At 46.1% G+C, this 17,392-nt stretch overlaps 1 protein-coding gene across 2 annotated transcripts in view; it reads right to left on the bottom strand.

Moving 5' to 3' along the window:
• The window catches only part of FAM117A (family with sequence similarity 117 member A), a 42,264-nt gene extending 25,174 nt beyond the window's left edge, over nucleotides 1–17,090 (bottom strand). Inside the window, exon 1 of one of the 2 annotated variants that reach the window (XM_058560723.1) lies at nucleotides 16,861–17,090. In XM_058560723.1, the coding sequence (XP_058416706.1) occupies nucleotides 16,861–17,056 (196 nt within the window). In that variant the 5' untranslated portion in view covers nucleotides 17,057–17,090. The remainder of the gene's footprint in view (nucleotides 1–16,860) is intronic. The other variant, XM_058560725.1, reaches the window with a different exon arrangement.
• Nucleotides 17,091–17,392: the final 302 nt, after the last annotated feature.

The raw sequence follows: 17,392 nt of genomic DNA, 5'->3' as shown, positions 1-17,392 counted from the left end.
ATTTCTGGCTGTGTGTCTGACTGCTCAGGATGCAGACCATATCTGTAGGCAGCTGGAGAGAAGAGCCAAGAGAAACCCATCTGGAGACGTCACCATGGGGAAAAAATAAGGAATATGCTAACTCTTCACATCAGCAAGGAGGAAAGGAGTGATCCGAGAGAGAGAGAGAGAGAGAGAGAGAGAGAGAGAGAGAGAGAGAGAGAGAGAGAGAGAGAGAGTTTGTGTGTGTGTAAAATGAGTAGATAGCAGTTACTTAGACATTTGTTCAATTATCAAGAAAATGCAGTTAGAAGAAAAGGAAGTGGTGTGAACTTTTCACCTTTTATCTGAACTTTCTGTAGAGGAGTTCTGTAGGATTTCAACATTTTTAAAATAAAACAAAATACCAGCAGTTACTGATTGGAGCATGCTTTCCTTTGGGATCTACTTGGCCTTTGCAGAAGGGCATAAATAGCACGCACATAGCCTAGCCCTCTCCCTCTAAACAAAATTCATCACCCCATTTGGGAGTGATGAGTTTCTGGGTGGCCTATAAACTCAGAGGACAGGCATGAGTATTCAGTATCTTCACTTCTCACAACAATCTGATTCCTATCAAGTAGAGAAGAAATCATGACATCCAATCAGCTCTTTTAAGATAAATGAGGTGAAGGAAGAACCAGAGATTGGGGGGGTTCATCTACAATAAATCCTGTGAGGGGACAACTGTGATTGAAACTATCCTGATTTCTGTTCTGAATGTGTCACCCCACACACACTCATGAATTCTCCCATGGAAGAGCTTCCAAGGTGTTACAGGTGGGGGGCCCATGACACGCCCTCACATAGAGGGTTGAATTGATTTCTCCAACATTGCAGAGCAAATTGAGATGTAGGCCTTTTCCCTCCCAACAGAAGACTTTTGAAAGTACATTTCCCACCCCTGTGTTTCATTGTCAGACTCAACTGTCACGACTGCCTGGCTGCCTTGGTTCAGGAACTACTCCATGGATTGAGAAGGTTCTAGTCCCTTCCCTTGCTAGGAACCAGGATGATCACACTTGGGTCTCAGGAACATTGTTTTACCCACTGGGCATGTTGGGCAAGGAGAGGAAGAAGACAATTAAAAAATGAGGGATCCCTTTTCTCGTGAGGAAAGTGGAAAATGAGTGAAAGAAAGAAAAGGAAATAAGAATAGAATTACAGATAATGTTCAGAAAGTCCAAATAATTTCTGCTTTGTGAACAAATCACGACTTATTTTTAGCTTCATCCAGCCTGCCTTCTCCCCGACCTCAAGCAAACTACCAGATAGCAATATATGAGTAAGCAACTGATATTCAATTTAATATCAGCCCAAGACACACAAAATACCTACCTTTGACTGAATTTGATGGTCCCATTTTGATACCTTCCCTCCAATGATTCCAAAACCCAAAAGAAAAAATTTTTTATTCCTCTTCTGAACAGCTCATGTCAATACTCACATCCATTAGTGTTAATTCAGAACCGCCTTTTATGCAACTCCTAAAGTAATATCTCAATCAGGAAGAGTCATCAATGAATGCCAAAACTACCAGGAGAAATGCTGTGGGGAACAAAATATTTAAATAATGCCAAAGTATTACTCCATAAACCACTTATTAAGAGAATAACGTACTTTTACAATGGGAAATCTGGTGGTCACCATCTCAAGTGATCAACCTTAGCATTGCTTGTAATGGACATTCTGACATTACATGTCTCCCAAAGTGGTATATTATGAAGTACACAACTTCACCCATGAAATGTTCTTGCCAAAAATGTTTTACCTGGATTGAATCAGGCCCCAGATCTAACTTCCCATTTGCAGGAAATACAGGGGATAGAGGAACAAATTAAATGCCACCATGAGCAAAGTCAGAAAAATCCAGAAGGTGGGACAGCTAGAAGGCAACTGGTCCACACTTTTCCAAAAGTCAGTCATTAAAAAACCAAAACCAAAAAAACAAACAAAAAAACAGGGGTGGGAGGGGAATTCCAGATAGACCTTTTAAAAAGACATAACCAAAGGAGAACCTTTGGATCCTGGATCAAAAACAAAAACAAAAGAGCCATCAAGGGGGAATTTGAAAATGAATTGGATATTAGACAATATCGAAGTATAGATAATTTCCTTAGGTGTAATAATGTTATTGCGATTCTGTAGAAGCACGTCCTTATTCTCAGGAGATGTCCTTGGAGTAAAGGGCGAAGTGTCATGATATTTACAACTTATTTTCAAACAGTTCACCAGAAAAAGTGCATATGAACACACAGATACAGAGAACAGATTGGTGGTTACCAGAGGGGAAGGAGTGAGGGTAAAAGGGGTAAAGGGACATGTGTACAGTAACGAATGACAACATCATGGTGAACATGATGCGGTCTATACAGAAGTTGAAATACAATGATGTACAACTGAAATTTATATAATGTTATTAACCAATGTTACCTCAATAAAAACAAGTGCATATGGATGCACATATGTGTACACATCTCGACACACATATACATAATATACAGAAGGAAAGAAGAGAGATACCAAAATTGTGGCATTATCAGTGAGTCTAGGTGAAAGATAAATGGCTGTGCATTGTGCTGACAACTTTTCTGTAGGTTTGAAATTTTTCCAAAATAAAGTTGTGAGAAAAAAAGAATTGGCTTGATTTGGGAAGACAGAAATTCAATTTGCTCCTCAGCAAGGATCTAAACCCTTTAGTATTTCCATCTTGGCAGCCTGTAATCAAATTCAATTGGGTCAATGATTTGGACTTCTAATTTGAGGACAGAGAAGGTGGGCAAGAAGAAATGAAACAGTGAATGAGGCTTAATCGGAGGCAAGGAATTGAAAGATGTAAATCAGTGCAAGGTAGAATAAAGACACTAAGTGAAGGAGGCTTGAAACTAAATTAAGAAGTATCACGTCATCCCAGGAGCAAGACTGAGACTGCGGGCAGAATGAAGGGGTTCCTATGGGTCCAGAAACACAGTTGGAGTTGGATATAACCCTCAGCTATATTCAGCCAAGATACCCCTGGCCATTCATTTGCCATTATTGCTCTTCAAAAGGAATGTAGAAACCAGCGAGATCCCAGCGAAGATGGGTAAAAATGGCTAGGGGGAAGGGAGCTAGATCCCAGGAGGAAGGTGAAATAAATTAGAATTTATCAGTCTTCTTCTGTGTAGGTGTAAAAATGAAGGGCAGTAAAAAGTTAGGAGAGTCTAGATAGACAAAAGGAAGAACTTCTTGTTCATCGGAATTGAATGAGGGAGATTGCAGAGTCTGCCCCTGAACAGATCGTGGGAGAGATAATTACACGCCCCCAGAAGTCTCAATATTCACCTCCAGAAGGCAGGAGGTTACACCAGAAGAGGCTGAGCCTCCTCTAGTTCTAGAATTGCCCAACTACTAAAGGGCAAACAAGGTATGACTACTGACCAATTCAGCTAAATCGAAAGCTCAGAGCCCATGCTGTTATCTGGGGCAAGAAAAGTTAAGTGGGGGGAAAGAACAAAGTCAAAGGGAGATTTGCCTTACCTAGGCTGATCAGACAGCTGTGTTGTGGGCTCCCAGATGATCTCTCCCACCTCCTCCCCCAAGCAGGAGAGTATAAATAGCGCTCAATTTACCTGTGGCTAGCCACAAGCAGAAGGTCTGGTCACATGACTGGGCAAGCTGGGAGTAACCACCAAGGAGACATCAGAGCTCAGAGGGCAGGTCTGCTCACTTGCTACACCTCACTAGGTTGGAATCTGTCAAGACCTCTGCTCTTAACCCTAACTCTGGTTCATTTCGCTCTGGCCTGGGGGGTGGGGAGGGGGGCTTATAAAGAGCAATCGCTCAGTTATGTTCCTCAGGGCCAGGAAGTTATAATCACAAAATTTGCTTTGCCTTCAGGGTTTAAAATCCTATTAGGGTTACTCTGCTCAACACTCACAGCCTTGAAAATCTGCATGAACCATTCTGTTCCACTTGCAAAAAGTCTTCTCTGGTTGTCTCCATCTCCTTACTCAAATTCTACTCTGTGTCCCCAGCTTCAAAGAGGAGATATCCAAGAGACCACTACATCCCATCTAGTGGTTCCCTACCTGGCCTGTGACATTCTAGAACTGACCCAGCCTGACCTCAAATCAGTGGCAAATTCCCAGGCCGTGTCCTATCGGTGGAAAAACCCCAAAGTGTGTGGGGCAACATTCCAGGGCAGCCCCTGCTCTGAATCCCTGGTCTTGCTGATTGCTCAGATCTCCTAAGGGCGGCTCAAAGGTTATGTTGCACCTCCAGGGTAAATCTAGTCTGAAAAGCAAGATTAGACGGCCCCTCCAGAAAGAGCCTCGAAGATTTTTCCTACTATCAACGTATGCCTGAGACCACTGATGACTTCATAGCAGAAGGTCATAGCTTGTCAGGTCACCTCTCCACGTGTGCTTCCAGAGGCAGAGGAGGGCATGGCAACACACATCGCTGGAAGGTAAGTTATACTCTCTTCTCAGAATAAGATGGGCTTTGTATCTGCTCTTAAATCAAGAGCTGCTTAGCAGTAATGTCACCTTCTTTTATAAGTCAGGTAAAGAAAAGGCTTATCCTTCTGAAGCAAAAGGAGAATCTGATCCAGGAAAACAGTTTAGAATGTTAATTACCAAGTCGTCCTATCCGTGCCACCAAGAACTTAAAGGTAAAGGCTCAGTTGTCATGGTCCCCTCTTGGCAGATAGCTTGGGCCATTTGCACAGCAGCTCCCACACAGACCTCTAAGCTGCAGACAACCCAACAGGAATTTGGGGCAGCCTTCTCTCATCCTCCCGCATATTGTCCTGATTCTGGACGCCATCCACTCGACACTTATTTTGGGATAGGACAGAGCCAAGAAGAATCAGAGAATAGTGGGGATAGCCTATATAACTTGATAACTGCCAAAGACAAACAACCTAAGTATATAAGCTGGGGTAATAATACACTAATGGTGGTCTAGTGGTTAAGATTTGGCACTCTCACCACTGCGGCCTGGGTTTACTTCCTGGTCAGGGAACCATACCTGTCATATTGTGGCAGCTGCATGTTGCTGTGATGCTGAAAGCTATGCCACTGGTATTTCAAATACTAGCAGGGTCACCCATGGTGGACAGGTTTCAGTGGAGTTTCCAGTCTAAGACAGACTAGAAAGAAGGACCTGGCCACCCACTTCTGAAAAAACTGGCCATGAAACCCTATGAGTGGCAGCAGAGCATTGTCTAATATAGCACTAGAAGATGGTGCAAAAAAACCCGGCAGGGTTCCCCTCTGCTGTACACAAGGTCGCTAGGGGTCAGAGTCAACTCGACAGCACTAATAACAAAAAAATAAGATAGTAAATGCTCATGGGTCTATTTCACACAACTGGCTGGAGCCCATGAAAAAAATCTTTTGATGCCAACTTAACCACAGTCTCATGGCTCTAGGGTGGCTGTGGGGAGGCATTTCAGATAAAGGACATATGCTAAAACTAAATATTTTCAAAAAACTGTTTTTTCTCTGTTAAGAAGTAGAGTAGGACTCATTCACTTACCCCAATTCTGGAAACTGAGGAGAAATATCAGCAAGCAAAAATGTCAAGAATAATCCAAGTGCCTTCAAGGAGCACAGACAGATGTATAACACGTGGTTTGGTGCGAGAGAAAAGGGTCTGGGAAACAACAGCAGTGCCTGAACCTCTGCCTCTGTCTGCTCAGCAGTCATTACCACACCCACCCCTCCTTGGGCCCTGTGGTTAGTGGAAAGTTTTCATTGACTAAGAGTGAGCCCTCCCTTTGTGTATGAAGTTGTAACTCCTGTCCACTTGTAAGACATGGCACACTAAACCATACAAACGCCCTCCCTCAGGCTCCTGTACATTCACAAGGCAGTCGGTCAACAAACCGACTGGTCCACAGCTGAGAACGCTGTCTGGCCCAGGCCCATAACTTGGCAACACTTTCGAAACCAAACTCAACTCCTTTCCCCCTCAGATCTCTACTATAAAAATGCGAAGCAGTATGACTCCACAGCTCTGGCACGTGTATTTCGTGTATTTTAAGAAATAAAGATAGTAAAGAGCAGAGTAAGAGCGTTTCTTAGAATAAGGAAGCAGTTTTCCCTAGAAGGTACCTGGACATCCTGAGTATGCTCAGTGTGTTTCAGCAGACTGCTGCAACCCTGCTGACCCCTCTGCTGGGTCAATGTTGGGCATGGACTGGGCTCGGACACACGGCAGCAGGCACTCAGTCGTTCTCAGAATCTGATGCCAACCTTGTCCAGCTCGAGCAGTAAGGACAAGGTACAGTCTCCTGAGAGGTGGCCTACTATAATGGTCAATACTTGGGTCCAAGTCCTGCCTCTGCCTCAGTGTGCTACATGAACTCAGACGAGTCACTTAACTTCTCTGGGCTTCGGTTGTTCTGTCTGTTAAACGGGGAGAAAAGAGATGTTATAAGGATGATAGAAGAACATTTCCATTCTAAAGAACTCTTGGTACAGTCAAATTAGTTGTATGTATATATTCATTTTTTAAACTTTTTATTTGGAAATAATTTCAAACTTACAGATGCAAGCACAAGAATAGCACATAGAACACTCATGTAGCCTTTACCCAGACTCACCTACTGTTAAACGTTTGCCCCATTTGCTTTATCATCTGCTTTCTTTCATGTGCACTTTTTTTTCACATACACACTCACACACACACACTCTCCCACATTTACACTCAAGACACACACTCACATTCAGATACATATACATACTATCCTTTGTTGGGTTTTTATGTGGTGTTCTGTTTGAAAACAAGGAAGTATTGGAGGGTGGAAGGTTCAAGATGAAGAGAAAGCAAAGGAGGCCTTGCTGATTGGTGATGGTTCCACAGCTCCGCTCCCTTCTCCCTGCCTCCAATGCAAACGGCAAGCACTTTCTGGTTTAGAGATGAACCATTACATGGACAGGGACCAGGAAAAGTACTCGTTACATAAGATAGTTGGTTACTCTTTTCTTCTTCTTTAAACAACAAAAACCACAAAAAACAACAACAAAGCATTTATATGAACCATGTAAATAGCTTTATTATACAGAATCATTTTTATAATATTTGTTATAATGGGATTTTACCTTATGAAGTTGGGAGTAACTGAGAAAGAAAGGTTCTACATACGCATATTAGTTATTAGAACATTCAAGAATTCTATACAACATCTGGTTTTGTAAGAGAGGTAAGGAGGTAAGAGCTGCCCATAACCCTCTCAGGAGGGTTAGATAACCTCTGTGAAGCAGGCCAGGCAATTCTCCATGATACCAAGTTCCTAGATGGAGATTTTTCCCGGGTTCAAGTCTCCACTATTCCCCTTATTGGGCACATGCTCGTCTCATAAAGGCACTATCACGTATGACAACGACACCAGTCCCAGTGAACCTAAAGCTAGGAGAGGGTGGGGCCAGCTTGGTGGCGTAGTGGTTAAGTGCGCGCTCTCTGCTTCGGCGGCCCAGGGTTCGCGGGTTCGGATCCCGGACCTGGACCTATGCACCACTCATCAAGCCATGCTGTGGCGGCGTCCCATATAAAGTAGAGGAGGATGGGCACGGATGTTAGCCCAGGGCCAATCTTCCTCAGCAAAAAGAGTAAGACTGGCAACGGATGTTAGCTCAGGGCTCATCTTCCTCACCAAAATAAATAAATAAACAAATAAATAAATAAAAACAAAGCTAGGAGAGGGAGACAAGCGCAGGTAGAGCACGGCGGCGGGTTGGGGGGAGGTTTGCACCAGGGGTTCCCTAAATGGAGGGCTAAGTTGTCATTATGACGCAATGCCCCTGCACCTACCCCCCACCACAGGAATCACCATCCACATTTATTCCCAGGTGCTTTTCTTGGGTTCCACATAGTCCACACAAGAAAGACACCCTTTCCTATAAGCTCCATCTTAAGAGTATCTCCCCGACATGCCCCCAAGCTCAGTAACCATGACCACGACCCCAAAGAGGCAGGAAAACCCTGCCAGCCTCCTGGGCCCTATCACTCCTTGGTTAGTTTCTCATTCCATGTGGAAATTGCATATCTGCAACCAGTTAGAAACACTCAAAAGCTGCCACCATATCACACAGAATATGTAATAACCATCACCTTCCAATTAGCCACACCAAGTGGATAGTCACTTATGAGGTACTGAAGGAACAAACGGACTTCTTTGCAGTCTACTTTCCTTTCCAATTCTCTTTTGGTCAATTGAACAAAAATGAATTTTTGCTCCTGGAACACAGGTATACAAGCAGAAGGGAAACAAAAGCTGGGCATGTGCTGGGCAGTTAGCAGAGGACGCCAGCTTGGGAGGAAATTCACAACGGATTCTCCACACATCTGTGGGAAGAGCCCTGGGATCGGCTCACAGTCTCAGGCAAGCCACTTCCTTTGTGGGTCTGTTTCTTTATCTGCAAAAACGAGTGACTGCCACCTGCACCTGCAGGACTGCTGTGAGCATGGATGAGAAACATGCGAGAGCACCGACTACGGGCAACAAAGAGCTAAACGAACGGAACACACCGTCAAAACTAAAGCTATCTATACTCTCAACTTCCTGGAAGAATACAGATGAATTTTGGGGCCTTCCAGAGTTGGGATTCACACTCTTTCTTTCCACAGAAGCAGCTGTTTTAGTCTTCTGCTGTGAACACAGAACTACTCAGGATTACAGTTCTAACAAGAATGAGTCCAGGTGCTGCTCTCAGCACTAAGATGTGCACACACCCCATGATGTGACTCACACTGCCCTCCTCTCCCCAGTCTCTAAAGCCAGACTACGTAAAATTGTGAAAGCTCTTTGGTTGCATCCCCTCTGTCATGCCAAATGCTATCCACCTCCACCCTCAACCCCAGTTTGTATGTCATATCTGATGGGCATGAGTTACAAAGACAATCCCCAAACAGGGGCCTTGCGGCAGGTTTTCAGCCAGCTTGCAGGTGTGGGGAAGAGAGCGCACGTGTTATCAGCGGTGGTTCTCTCAAAGCTGTGTGGGTGATCAAACACACACACACAGCACAGAAAACTCTTAAAGGGAGGGCAGTGTGTGAGGTAGGGAAGAAGAGGAGGGAGGAGGAGGTAAGAGAAGCTGCCTTCTTTCCTCCCAATTACATTTTTACTCTGTTCAAAGTTACCCCCAGCCAGGCAGGTTTATAAAACCCTTTTGACTAAGCCACCAGGCCCATGGTTGGCAACTTTAAAGGCAGAGGAACACAGACTCCATGGATGACGTGTGTATCATTGGGGAATGATAATGAGCATCTCTTCCCAGCATTTCCCCATTTGGATGGGGGAAGAGGAGGAGAAAGAGCAGTGCTTCGTATCACAGAATGGTGTCTGGTTTAGGAGAGGGGGGCACACCCCTGAAGCCACCCTGGGGCCAATAGACGATTCTGCTCCCTAGCCTAGAAAAGTTGCTGGTTCTGATTTCGTTTTCCTGCTTTCCTTTGCTATACATTATAGCACTACTAGGAATTTGATGCAAATCTATCTGGGGTGTAAGGATATCCAGCATTCATCTCAGTTTCCTTGGCCTCTCATCCATAGCCACATCTAAGCCTAAAGCCAGGTAGTCTGGCTTTTTTACAAATTCATAACAAAATCCCAAACATTGGCTGTTTCCATGGATCAACCTGGTAACTAACTGCCCAAGCTCACCCTCTGGCTTTAAGTATGTGGAGAGGAGAACCTACAGGCCTAGCAATGACATCCATGGAAATGCCACGTCTTTGCCACCAGCTGGGCTTCAAGCCCAATGACCAGGATGAATAGGAGACCAGTGATTTAAAGAGAGAGAGAACACTAACACTTCGGTGGGCGGGGGGGGGGGGGGGGGGGGGGGTTGCCTTGTAAGTAGCTGCAGAGAGGTATTATAAAGGGGGCACAGTGTGTGGGGACCAGAATTGGAAAAGACCATTTCAAGTGAGCCTGGGGGAAGTGTGGCTCACTCTCCCCACCCCTGCTGCCTTTCCAGCAACTCAATCCAACAAGTATTTATTGAGCACGACACTCCCCATCTGCCCTGGCCCTCCCTCTCCAAAAACACTCAAATCTGTTCAAGCTGCAGGGTGAGTTCCATGGCACTTGAACTTGAAACATGAGGTGCCTACCTTTTAAAAAGGCAGGCACACAATTTCCAGCATAGGGCAGAAGGGACTAGAGATTTGAGAAAGTTAAGGAACACAGTTGACCAGACAAGGCCACAACAATGCCACTTTTGAAAGGGAAAGGAGAGGAGAGAGTAAAAACCTAATCTTAGGGAGAATAATATGCTGACCAATTAAACAAAAAAAAGCCTACTTGAAACATCCTAGTAATTCTCTAATTAACCCTACCTAACATTGACTATTCCTTCATTCTATGCCTCCTCCAGTTTGAATTTATATTTTATTCACTTGTGGACGTGTTAGTAATTTGCTTTTAGAGTTGTATGTTTAATCCTACCTTTGCCTCTTAGGGAGGCTAGACCTCAATGCTCTCCTGCATGTTTTCATTTAGGATAGACAATAAGGGGTTCAGGTGGCAGAGCTGGTGGTAGACTAGATCTATGCTTGTTAACATAATTCTCCCCGAAAAGCCACCCACCATTCGCAAGATAGGGAGCTCAGGGTCAGAGAAGAAGCATCCCCAACTTACATCTCTGTCCTGCCAAATACTGCCCATCCTCGAAGAAGCCACACTCAGGCAGCCTCTGAGAGAAGACTCCCCGACTCTTGCTCATAGACCTGCTGCTTCAGATCAACCAAAGCCCTCGGAGGAGTCTTCCCAGGCCTTCCCCAGCCTCCATAGGTTTTACTAGGGAGCTGGAAGCAAGAACTGCTAATGTGCAGGCAAGGCTGAGCCCAAGGCGCTCCCCATCCACCCCCAGCGTCAGCTGTCTGGGGCTCGTGAGCAGAGCAGGGCAGGGTAAGTGTCTGTACACAGCCCGGACTTCAGTTCCAGGTTCCCCAGGGGCTGGAGTTAAAAGTTTTCCTATTATGAAATACTTTGATAGCATTCTTTTAAGTTCGTTAAAGCCACCCTTGATTGGCTGTGGTGCTCCCACACAGTAAAAGTCAATTGAGGCTTATTCAGGCCTGAGGATAAACATTTAAATGACTCCAAGCTGGGCATTCAGCTTTGTAGTGACCCTGAGGAAAAGTGGGGAGGAGAAAGCAAAGTGCCAAAGGAAGAGTTTTCAAACCCAGGAGGTTTAGTGGAGACCATAAGCTGGAGGCCTGAGTGTGAGCAGCCAGCTGTGCAGAGCCTCCCACCATACAGCTGTTCCCAGGAACAACGGCCCCTTCACGAGCTTCACACGACTGGAGAGGAACTAGAGCACAGATAATTTATAACTTCAAATATAATCCAAAACTCTTTTCTCTCTGAGATCAGGATTTATTTTTGACCTAACAATGTGAATAGATTTGGCTAATGTTTGGTTAATTCATAACTCTGCAAACCAAATAATGGAGCCCTCTGTGAAGATTCAACTCAGGCAGAGACGGAAAGTTGACTAGATCTCCCATTCATCTCTCCTCTGCTTCCCTTCTTCCCTGCTCTCTCTTCTAACCATCTCAAAGCAGGGTAAACTTGTTAACCCACGAAGAGAAATGAACTTGCTGGTGGGCACACACCTTCACTCTGAACTCAGAAGGAAACACAAGGTGTTCCCTTCCAGCCCCTTAAAAGGGCTCCAAACTACCTATGGAATAGAGTAGGCCCAGGTAAGTCTAGTAAAGCGTTTGAGCTAGTGTCAAACAGCATTTGATATATGTAACAGTGTCAATAAGAACTCAAAAACCAGACCTGCCCCCAGAATATGTCACACCCTAAAGTTTGAATCCTTTGGCACAAAGGCTCTACGTGAGAGTTTTAAGAATCTGGAGGAGGCCCCTCGATTTCTAACAGTTCCACTAAGATCAAGGAATAGTGTGGCCTTGGTGCCCATCACATAATTCAGTATAAACTGGCACAAAATGCAGGTAAAGTGTTTTCTAGCTATTAAAGCCCATCAACCACTTTGGCAACACTCATATTGCCACCATAACTATGAAAATTTTGCAATCCCGCCTCAAATTGTCTAGAGATCCATCTACATCTGGAACCAGAGAGAATGCTCTCCTCTACCACCACACCCCACTGTTGTTCTCACCCCTCCTCCACCCACCTCAAATGATTTGAAATCTCCTAGCTCTATGTTACATAAGTGGAGAACTTCCCATATATATAAAATCCTTTGCTATCCAAAATACTGAAGAACACACGGACTCATACTCCTTTTGGTACCAAAGGGATAAAGTAGTTAGGTATTGTGGTCCCCAATTTCAAGGATGCCATCACTGATGATAACATTTAAACAGTCAGATACTTCAGCAGTGCATTTTGCTGACCATGTGCCTGGTGCCAGCCAAGCTGTCAAAAGCAAGTTAGCAGTGTCAGGCTGGGAAGTGCCTGGTGTTTAATGCTTTCCGAACAGAAGTTGCCTCAATCACAGGTTTCTGAGGGACAATTGTAGCTGTTAAGGGATTTTAACTGCACCCCCAAGCTTCACTATAGCGAAATGGCTCCTCAGCATTGAGAAGTTGCACTCTATTCTAATCTCCAGGCTATTTCTGGCACCAGGGTCCAGAAGGGCTTTCTCTCAGGGTCCCCAATAAGCAACCTCCTTTATGTGGTTCCATACCTCTCTAAACACCCATCCCCCAAGGACTAAGTTTTCAAACCATTGCCAAGGAAAGGAGTTTAATAATTACCAATAGCATTGCTAACAACAATGCTGCCTTATATTCATTGAACCAGCCATCCTGGAGAACTTAACTGACATTTGAAATAAACCTGTCCTATGTCCCTGTGGGGAAGCCAGTATTTTAGGGCAGCCATGACAACTGCCAGCTCTCAATGATCTGTTCAGAAAAAGAAAAGGTAACAAGGAAAGTCCAAAACAGGAGATAAGCCTAAAGTAATTTCCCTCTGATTCTGAAATGTGTTTACTGTAGTTGTAGGTTGTTAGGTCTAGGAGGAGGGTAAGAGGGAGGGGGTGCAAATTTGCCTAACAGTGAAGCTTTTATGTAAATCCAAATGAGTTTATGTCTACTGAACACATGTCACCTGACAGTGGTGAGGGTGGGGTGGGCAGCCTGGATTCAGATGTGCTGATCTTCCACAAAGATTGAGAACTGACCGGAACCTGATGAGCCCCTTTTCTTTTCCCTCTAAAATATGAGTGGGGATACAGGCTTGTTAGTTTTCTTTACCTCCTTAGGATTTTCTGAGGAGGTGCATACTAGACACATTTGAAACTGATCTTTATGTAGGAATAATGGTCAAGAACATTGTCTAAGACAAGGGTAGGCCAACTTTTTCTGTCAAGTGCCATACAGTAAATATTTTAGGCTTTGCAGGCCACATGGTCTCTATTGCAACCACTCCACTCTGTCACTGTAGTGCAAAAGCAGCCACAGACAATACCTAAATGAAGGAGTATGGCTGTGTCCCAATAAAACTTTATTTACAAAAACAGGCAGAGGCCTGGATTTGGCCTGCAGGCTGTAATTGCCAAACCCTAGTTTAAGAAGGTTCTGGTGGGCAGAGGAGGTACAGAGTAGCTCCCCCAGCACTCAGCTGGCCCTAGTGGGGCTGGTCCACTGGAGAAGAATTTGCAAAACTGGATTAAACATTATCTTCATTCTAGGGATATGGAGACAGAGACACTAAACAGGAAGGTAAGACTGGAACCCAGAACAATTCACCTCCCAGTCCTGTTTTGTCCATCATCAATGGTCCTGAAAGAACATAAAAGTTAGCAGCCTCCAACTGACACAAGACCCAAATGAAAATTTACTTAAATGGGAAATTGCAGTAAGAAATTTATCCTGCATTTCTACGACCTAGTGGCTCTTAGATTTCTTAGAATTGACTTTCATTTTTCTCTCTACTCTCTCCTGCCTTCCACAACCCTAGCCCAGGCTCATAAAAATGAAGCCATTCCTCACTTTCTGAAGACACCCCTTATGGATGAATGGCCACAGAAGGTAAATCCTGCTCTTTATACCATAACCCTTTTTTACAGGGTCTAATATATCTTTTCAAGAACACAACAGTGTGTGTGGTGGAGAGATAACTGCACAGCCCTGAGCACTACATCACTTTGAGATGGGAAACAGAAACAGTGACGACACTTCATTGTTCCTGAAACCCAGTCCCCACTCACATGCCTTTTCAAACAGTTGGGTTTCAGAGTTCTGTTTAGAAAGCTCATTTTAAAAGATGAGGGAATAAAAGTGCAAAGGGAGGCCCTGAAATTCTGAAACCTGCAGTACTGGTTTCAGACCAATATGGGTTTGCTCTTTGAAGCCTGAAAAGGCAACAGGTTCTGGCCAACAGTGCTCTCACCTTGGCCAGGTGGAGAGAATAACAAGATAAGCAGCAGCAAACACTTTTATAGCACCTACTATGTGCCAGGCACTGTTCCGACCACTTTATATCTATTAACTCATTTGACTCTTACGATGTAGATATTATTCACCTGTTACCGATGAGGAAACTGGAGGCACAGAAGTTAAGTAACTTCTTTCAAGCTACACAGCTAGTAAATGGCAGAACCTGGACTTGAAACCCAGGCATTCTGGCACCCAAAGCCCTTCTCTTAAAGGTTTATAACCGCAAGGCATTTCCTTCTATCACATATACCCTACTGGCATAGAGGAAACCACTTCTGCCACTTCTTAAGGCCAAGGAATGGACACAATCTGAACACATATAAAGGTTAAAGTGAACATGTAGAAGACCTGATGTGTCCCCAAACCAAAGGCCAGGTACCTTCCCTTAATGTCTGGCCACAAAAAGTCCACAGGCTCAGGCCACTCTTTCCTTCATCCCCCTTTCCTCTCTCATGTCTCACTGAAAAATCTATAGATAATCCCACTACACACAAGGTAAGTGCCTTACTAACGCCTCTGGGATACTAATAGGTGGAGAAATAACCCATCAGCCCAATCCATAAACAAGAGACCACCCAATGTGCCCTAAATCACCTGACAGGTTATGCAGAGCTCCAGCTTCCTATGTTTTTATCAGTATCCTAGGGCCTCTGGCCCTGTAAAAGGGACAGGCCATGTCAAGAACCCAGTCATCCAAATCTGCACTCTTCTCCTTTCCACAGCATCCATCAGTGTGTGTCCTTTTAATATTAGTTCTATAGTAGACACAAAACAACTGCTCTTAAAATATGGCTGCTAATAGATTTCCAGCTACTACACAGCAGGCTTTCTGTTGATTTCTACTAAAAGTGACTACGGTTCTGGCGCTTGCTGTTCTACTAACTTCCCTGGACTCCAAGGAAGCCCAAACAAAAGCAACAGGTTTGCAGTCTTGCGGTTTTCTTTCTAGTTCATGATAGGCATGAGTTTGTGTGGGCACCGCCTTGCACTACACCACCAGATTCTAGGCAGAGTTTTACTAGTTGGTTACCATCTTGCTATCAGATTTGACCAAGTTTCCGTGTTCCAAGATGCAACGCTAACATTTACAATGAGGTCCAGGTAGACTTGGACGTTCTGCTTCAGAAACCCTCTTTATCCCATTCCTACCTGGGAAGGCACTGTAGCAGCTATAGTTTCAGGAGGGGAATGTGCAGCAACTAAGCTTAGTAATCACAAAAAGCTCAAGAAACTCTGGTTCAGTGAATGCCATTAACGGTTAGATGGCAGGGACCATGACTTTTGTGCATTTGGTAGACTCTGAGGCTTTGGAAGTGTGCAATGATCTTTTCACATCTGGTGTGAATCAAATGCAAGCCTCACTTTCAACTTATTGCCAACCTCCTCATGCAACTAGGTTCCTTTTCCCATTCCTAACTGCCTGCATTTGTGGGGGACCCATTACAGCTTTGAGTGTGAAAGCAAAGGTAAGCTTGCTCCTCTCTAGCTTCCCCACACCCTCCACATCAAGCTGCTATCCAGACATCGTTTCAAAGCTGTTCAGAAAGTGGGGGTATTTGTGACAGTGTACTTGATTGAAGCCCTCACCCCACTGCCACGTTGGCTGGCAATGCCCAGTACAAAACAGCCAAGGTCGGGGGAGGAGGGAAAGGCAGGGGGCAAACTGCTCAGGTCCTACACATACACACACACACACACTATGGTTGGAATGAGACAGCCATATTAAGCAACTCAATGATCTGGGAACATACAACTTCTGGGCGACACCAAGATGAATGTAGGGAATCGCAGCGGAGCGTTTGTACCGCAGTAAAAGCCGTTAAACTAACTCATTCCAACGACTCAGATGAAATCAGCTCCAGGAGGTGGCATAAAGGGAAGCGCACGTGAAGTCGTGGGGAAAGGAACTCCAGAGCTGTAGAGCGGGATGCTGGAGCCAACCTCAAGTTGGAGAAGTAACACATGGCTTCACGGGGCTCCGCTCCATGCCCCTCCCCCTCCCCGTGCAGACGTCCAGCGCCCACCGGCTCCTCGCTCCAGCGCCAGTTCTGCACAGCGCGCCCCCATCAGGCGCCACTCTCTCCTTCCTCACACCTCGCTGCCACCCCTGCATCTTCCACTCACCCCCACACGACACCTCTGCCCACTTTTCGGTTACGCCCCCAAAGCCAACCTCCATCTGCCAGGACCCTCCTCTCACCTCCTGGCCCCGACTCCCTGCACACTCTGTCCGCGCAGTGTACCCCACGTTCACGGCTCCTCGCTCTCGCTCTCTCCGCTTTCGCAGACTCTGTGCGACCCCTTTTCTCTTCCCTCGCCCCCATCCTCTTCACTCTCACATTTCTCCCCATACCCCCTCCCCCGCGTCACGCGCACCCCCCTCCCCCAACGGCTCCTCCCCCAGCACTAGCTCCAGGCCCGGCTCACCTGCGCGGCCACCCCCGTCCCGGCGCTGGTGCGGCTGCTGCAGCTGGAAGGGGACCGTGGCCCTGAGCGGCTGCAGCCCAGCCCGGGGGGAGCCGGCGGGGGCTGGGGGAGAGCAGCCCCGCCGGAGCCCCCCGGCCCCTCCGCGCCCCGGCCCCCAGGAACCTCCGCCTCTGCCGCCCGCTGCGGCCCCCGCCATCTCCCGCCCGACCGCTTGCCTGCCTCGGCCCCACAGCGAGCCCCACACAGCCCCCCAACCCCCGCTGCAGCTGCTTATCTGCCCTACGGGGCGGAGACCGGCCCCCTCAGCCGAGAGCTCTCATTGGCCTACAGAGCCCCAGACCCCTCCTCCCAACCAATCCTCGGCTTGCTCTTCCCTTTCCCGAGGATGATTGGTTGATATGCCTAGCGATCCAACCCAAGACTTCACCTCCTACCCCACCCCCGCCTACTTTCCTATGTCCGAGGGGCCACTGATTGGTCCGTCCGGAAGAGGGCTGGTTCTCTGGCGCCGCCAATGAGAAGACGCAGAAAA

Source organism: Diceros bicornis, chromosome 18 (assembly GCF_020826845.1).
Source record: "Diceros bicornis minor isolate mBicDic1 chromosome 18, mDicBic1.mat.cur, whole genome shotgun sequence".
NCBI lineage: Eukaryota > Metazoa > Chordata > Mammalia > Perissodactyla > Rhinocerotidae > Diceros > Diceros bicornis.
Note: the sequence above shows the minus strand (reverse complement) of the source record. Positions and strands in the feature narration are given on the sequence as shown.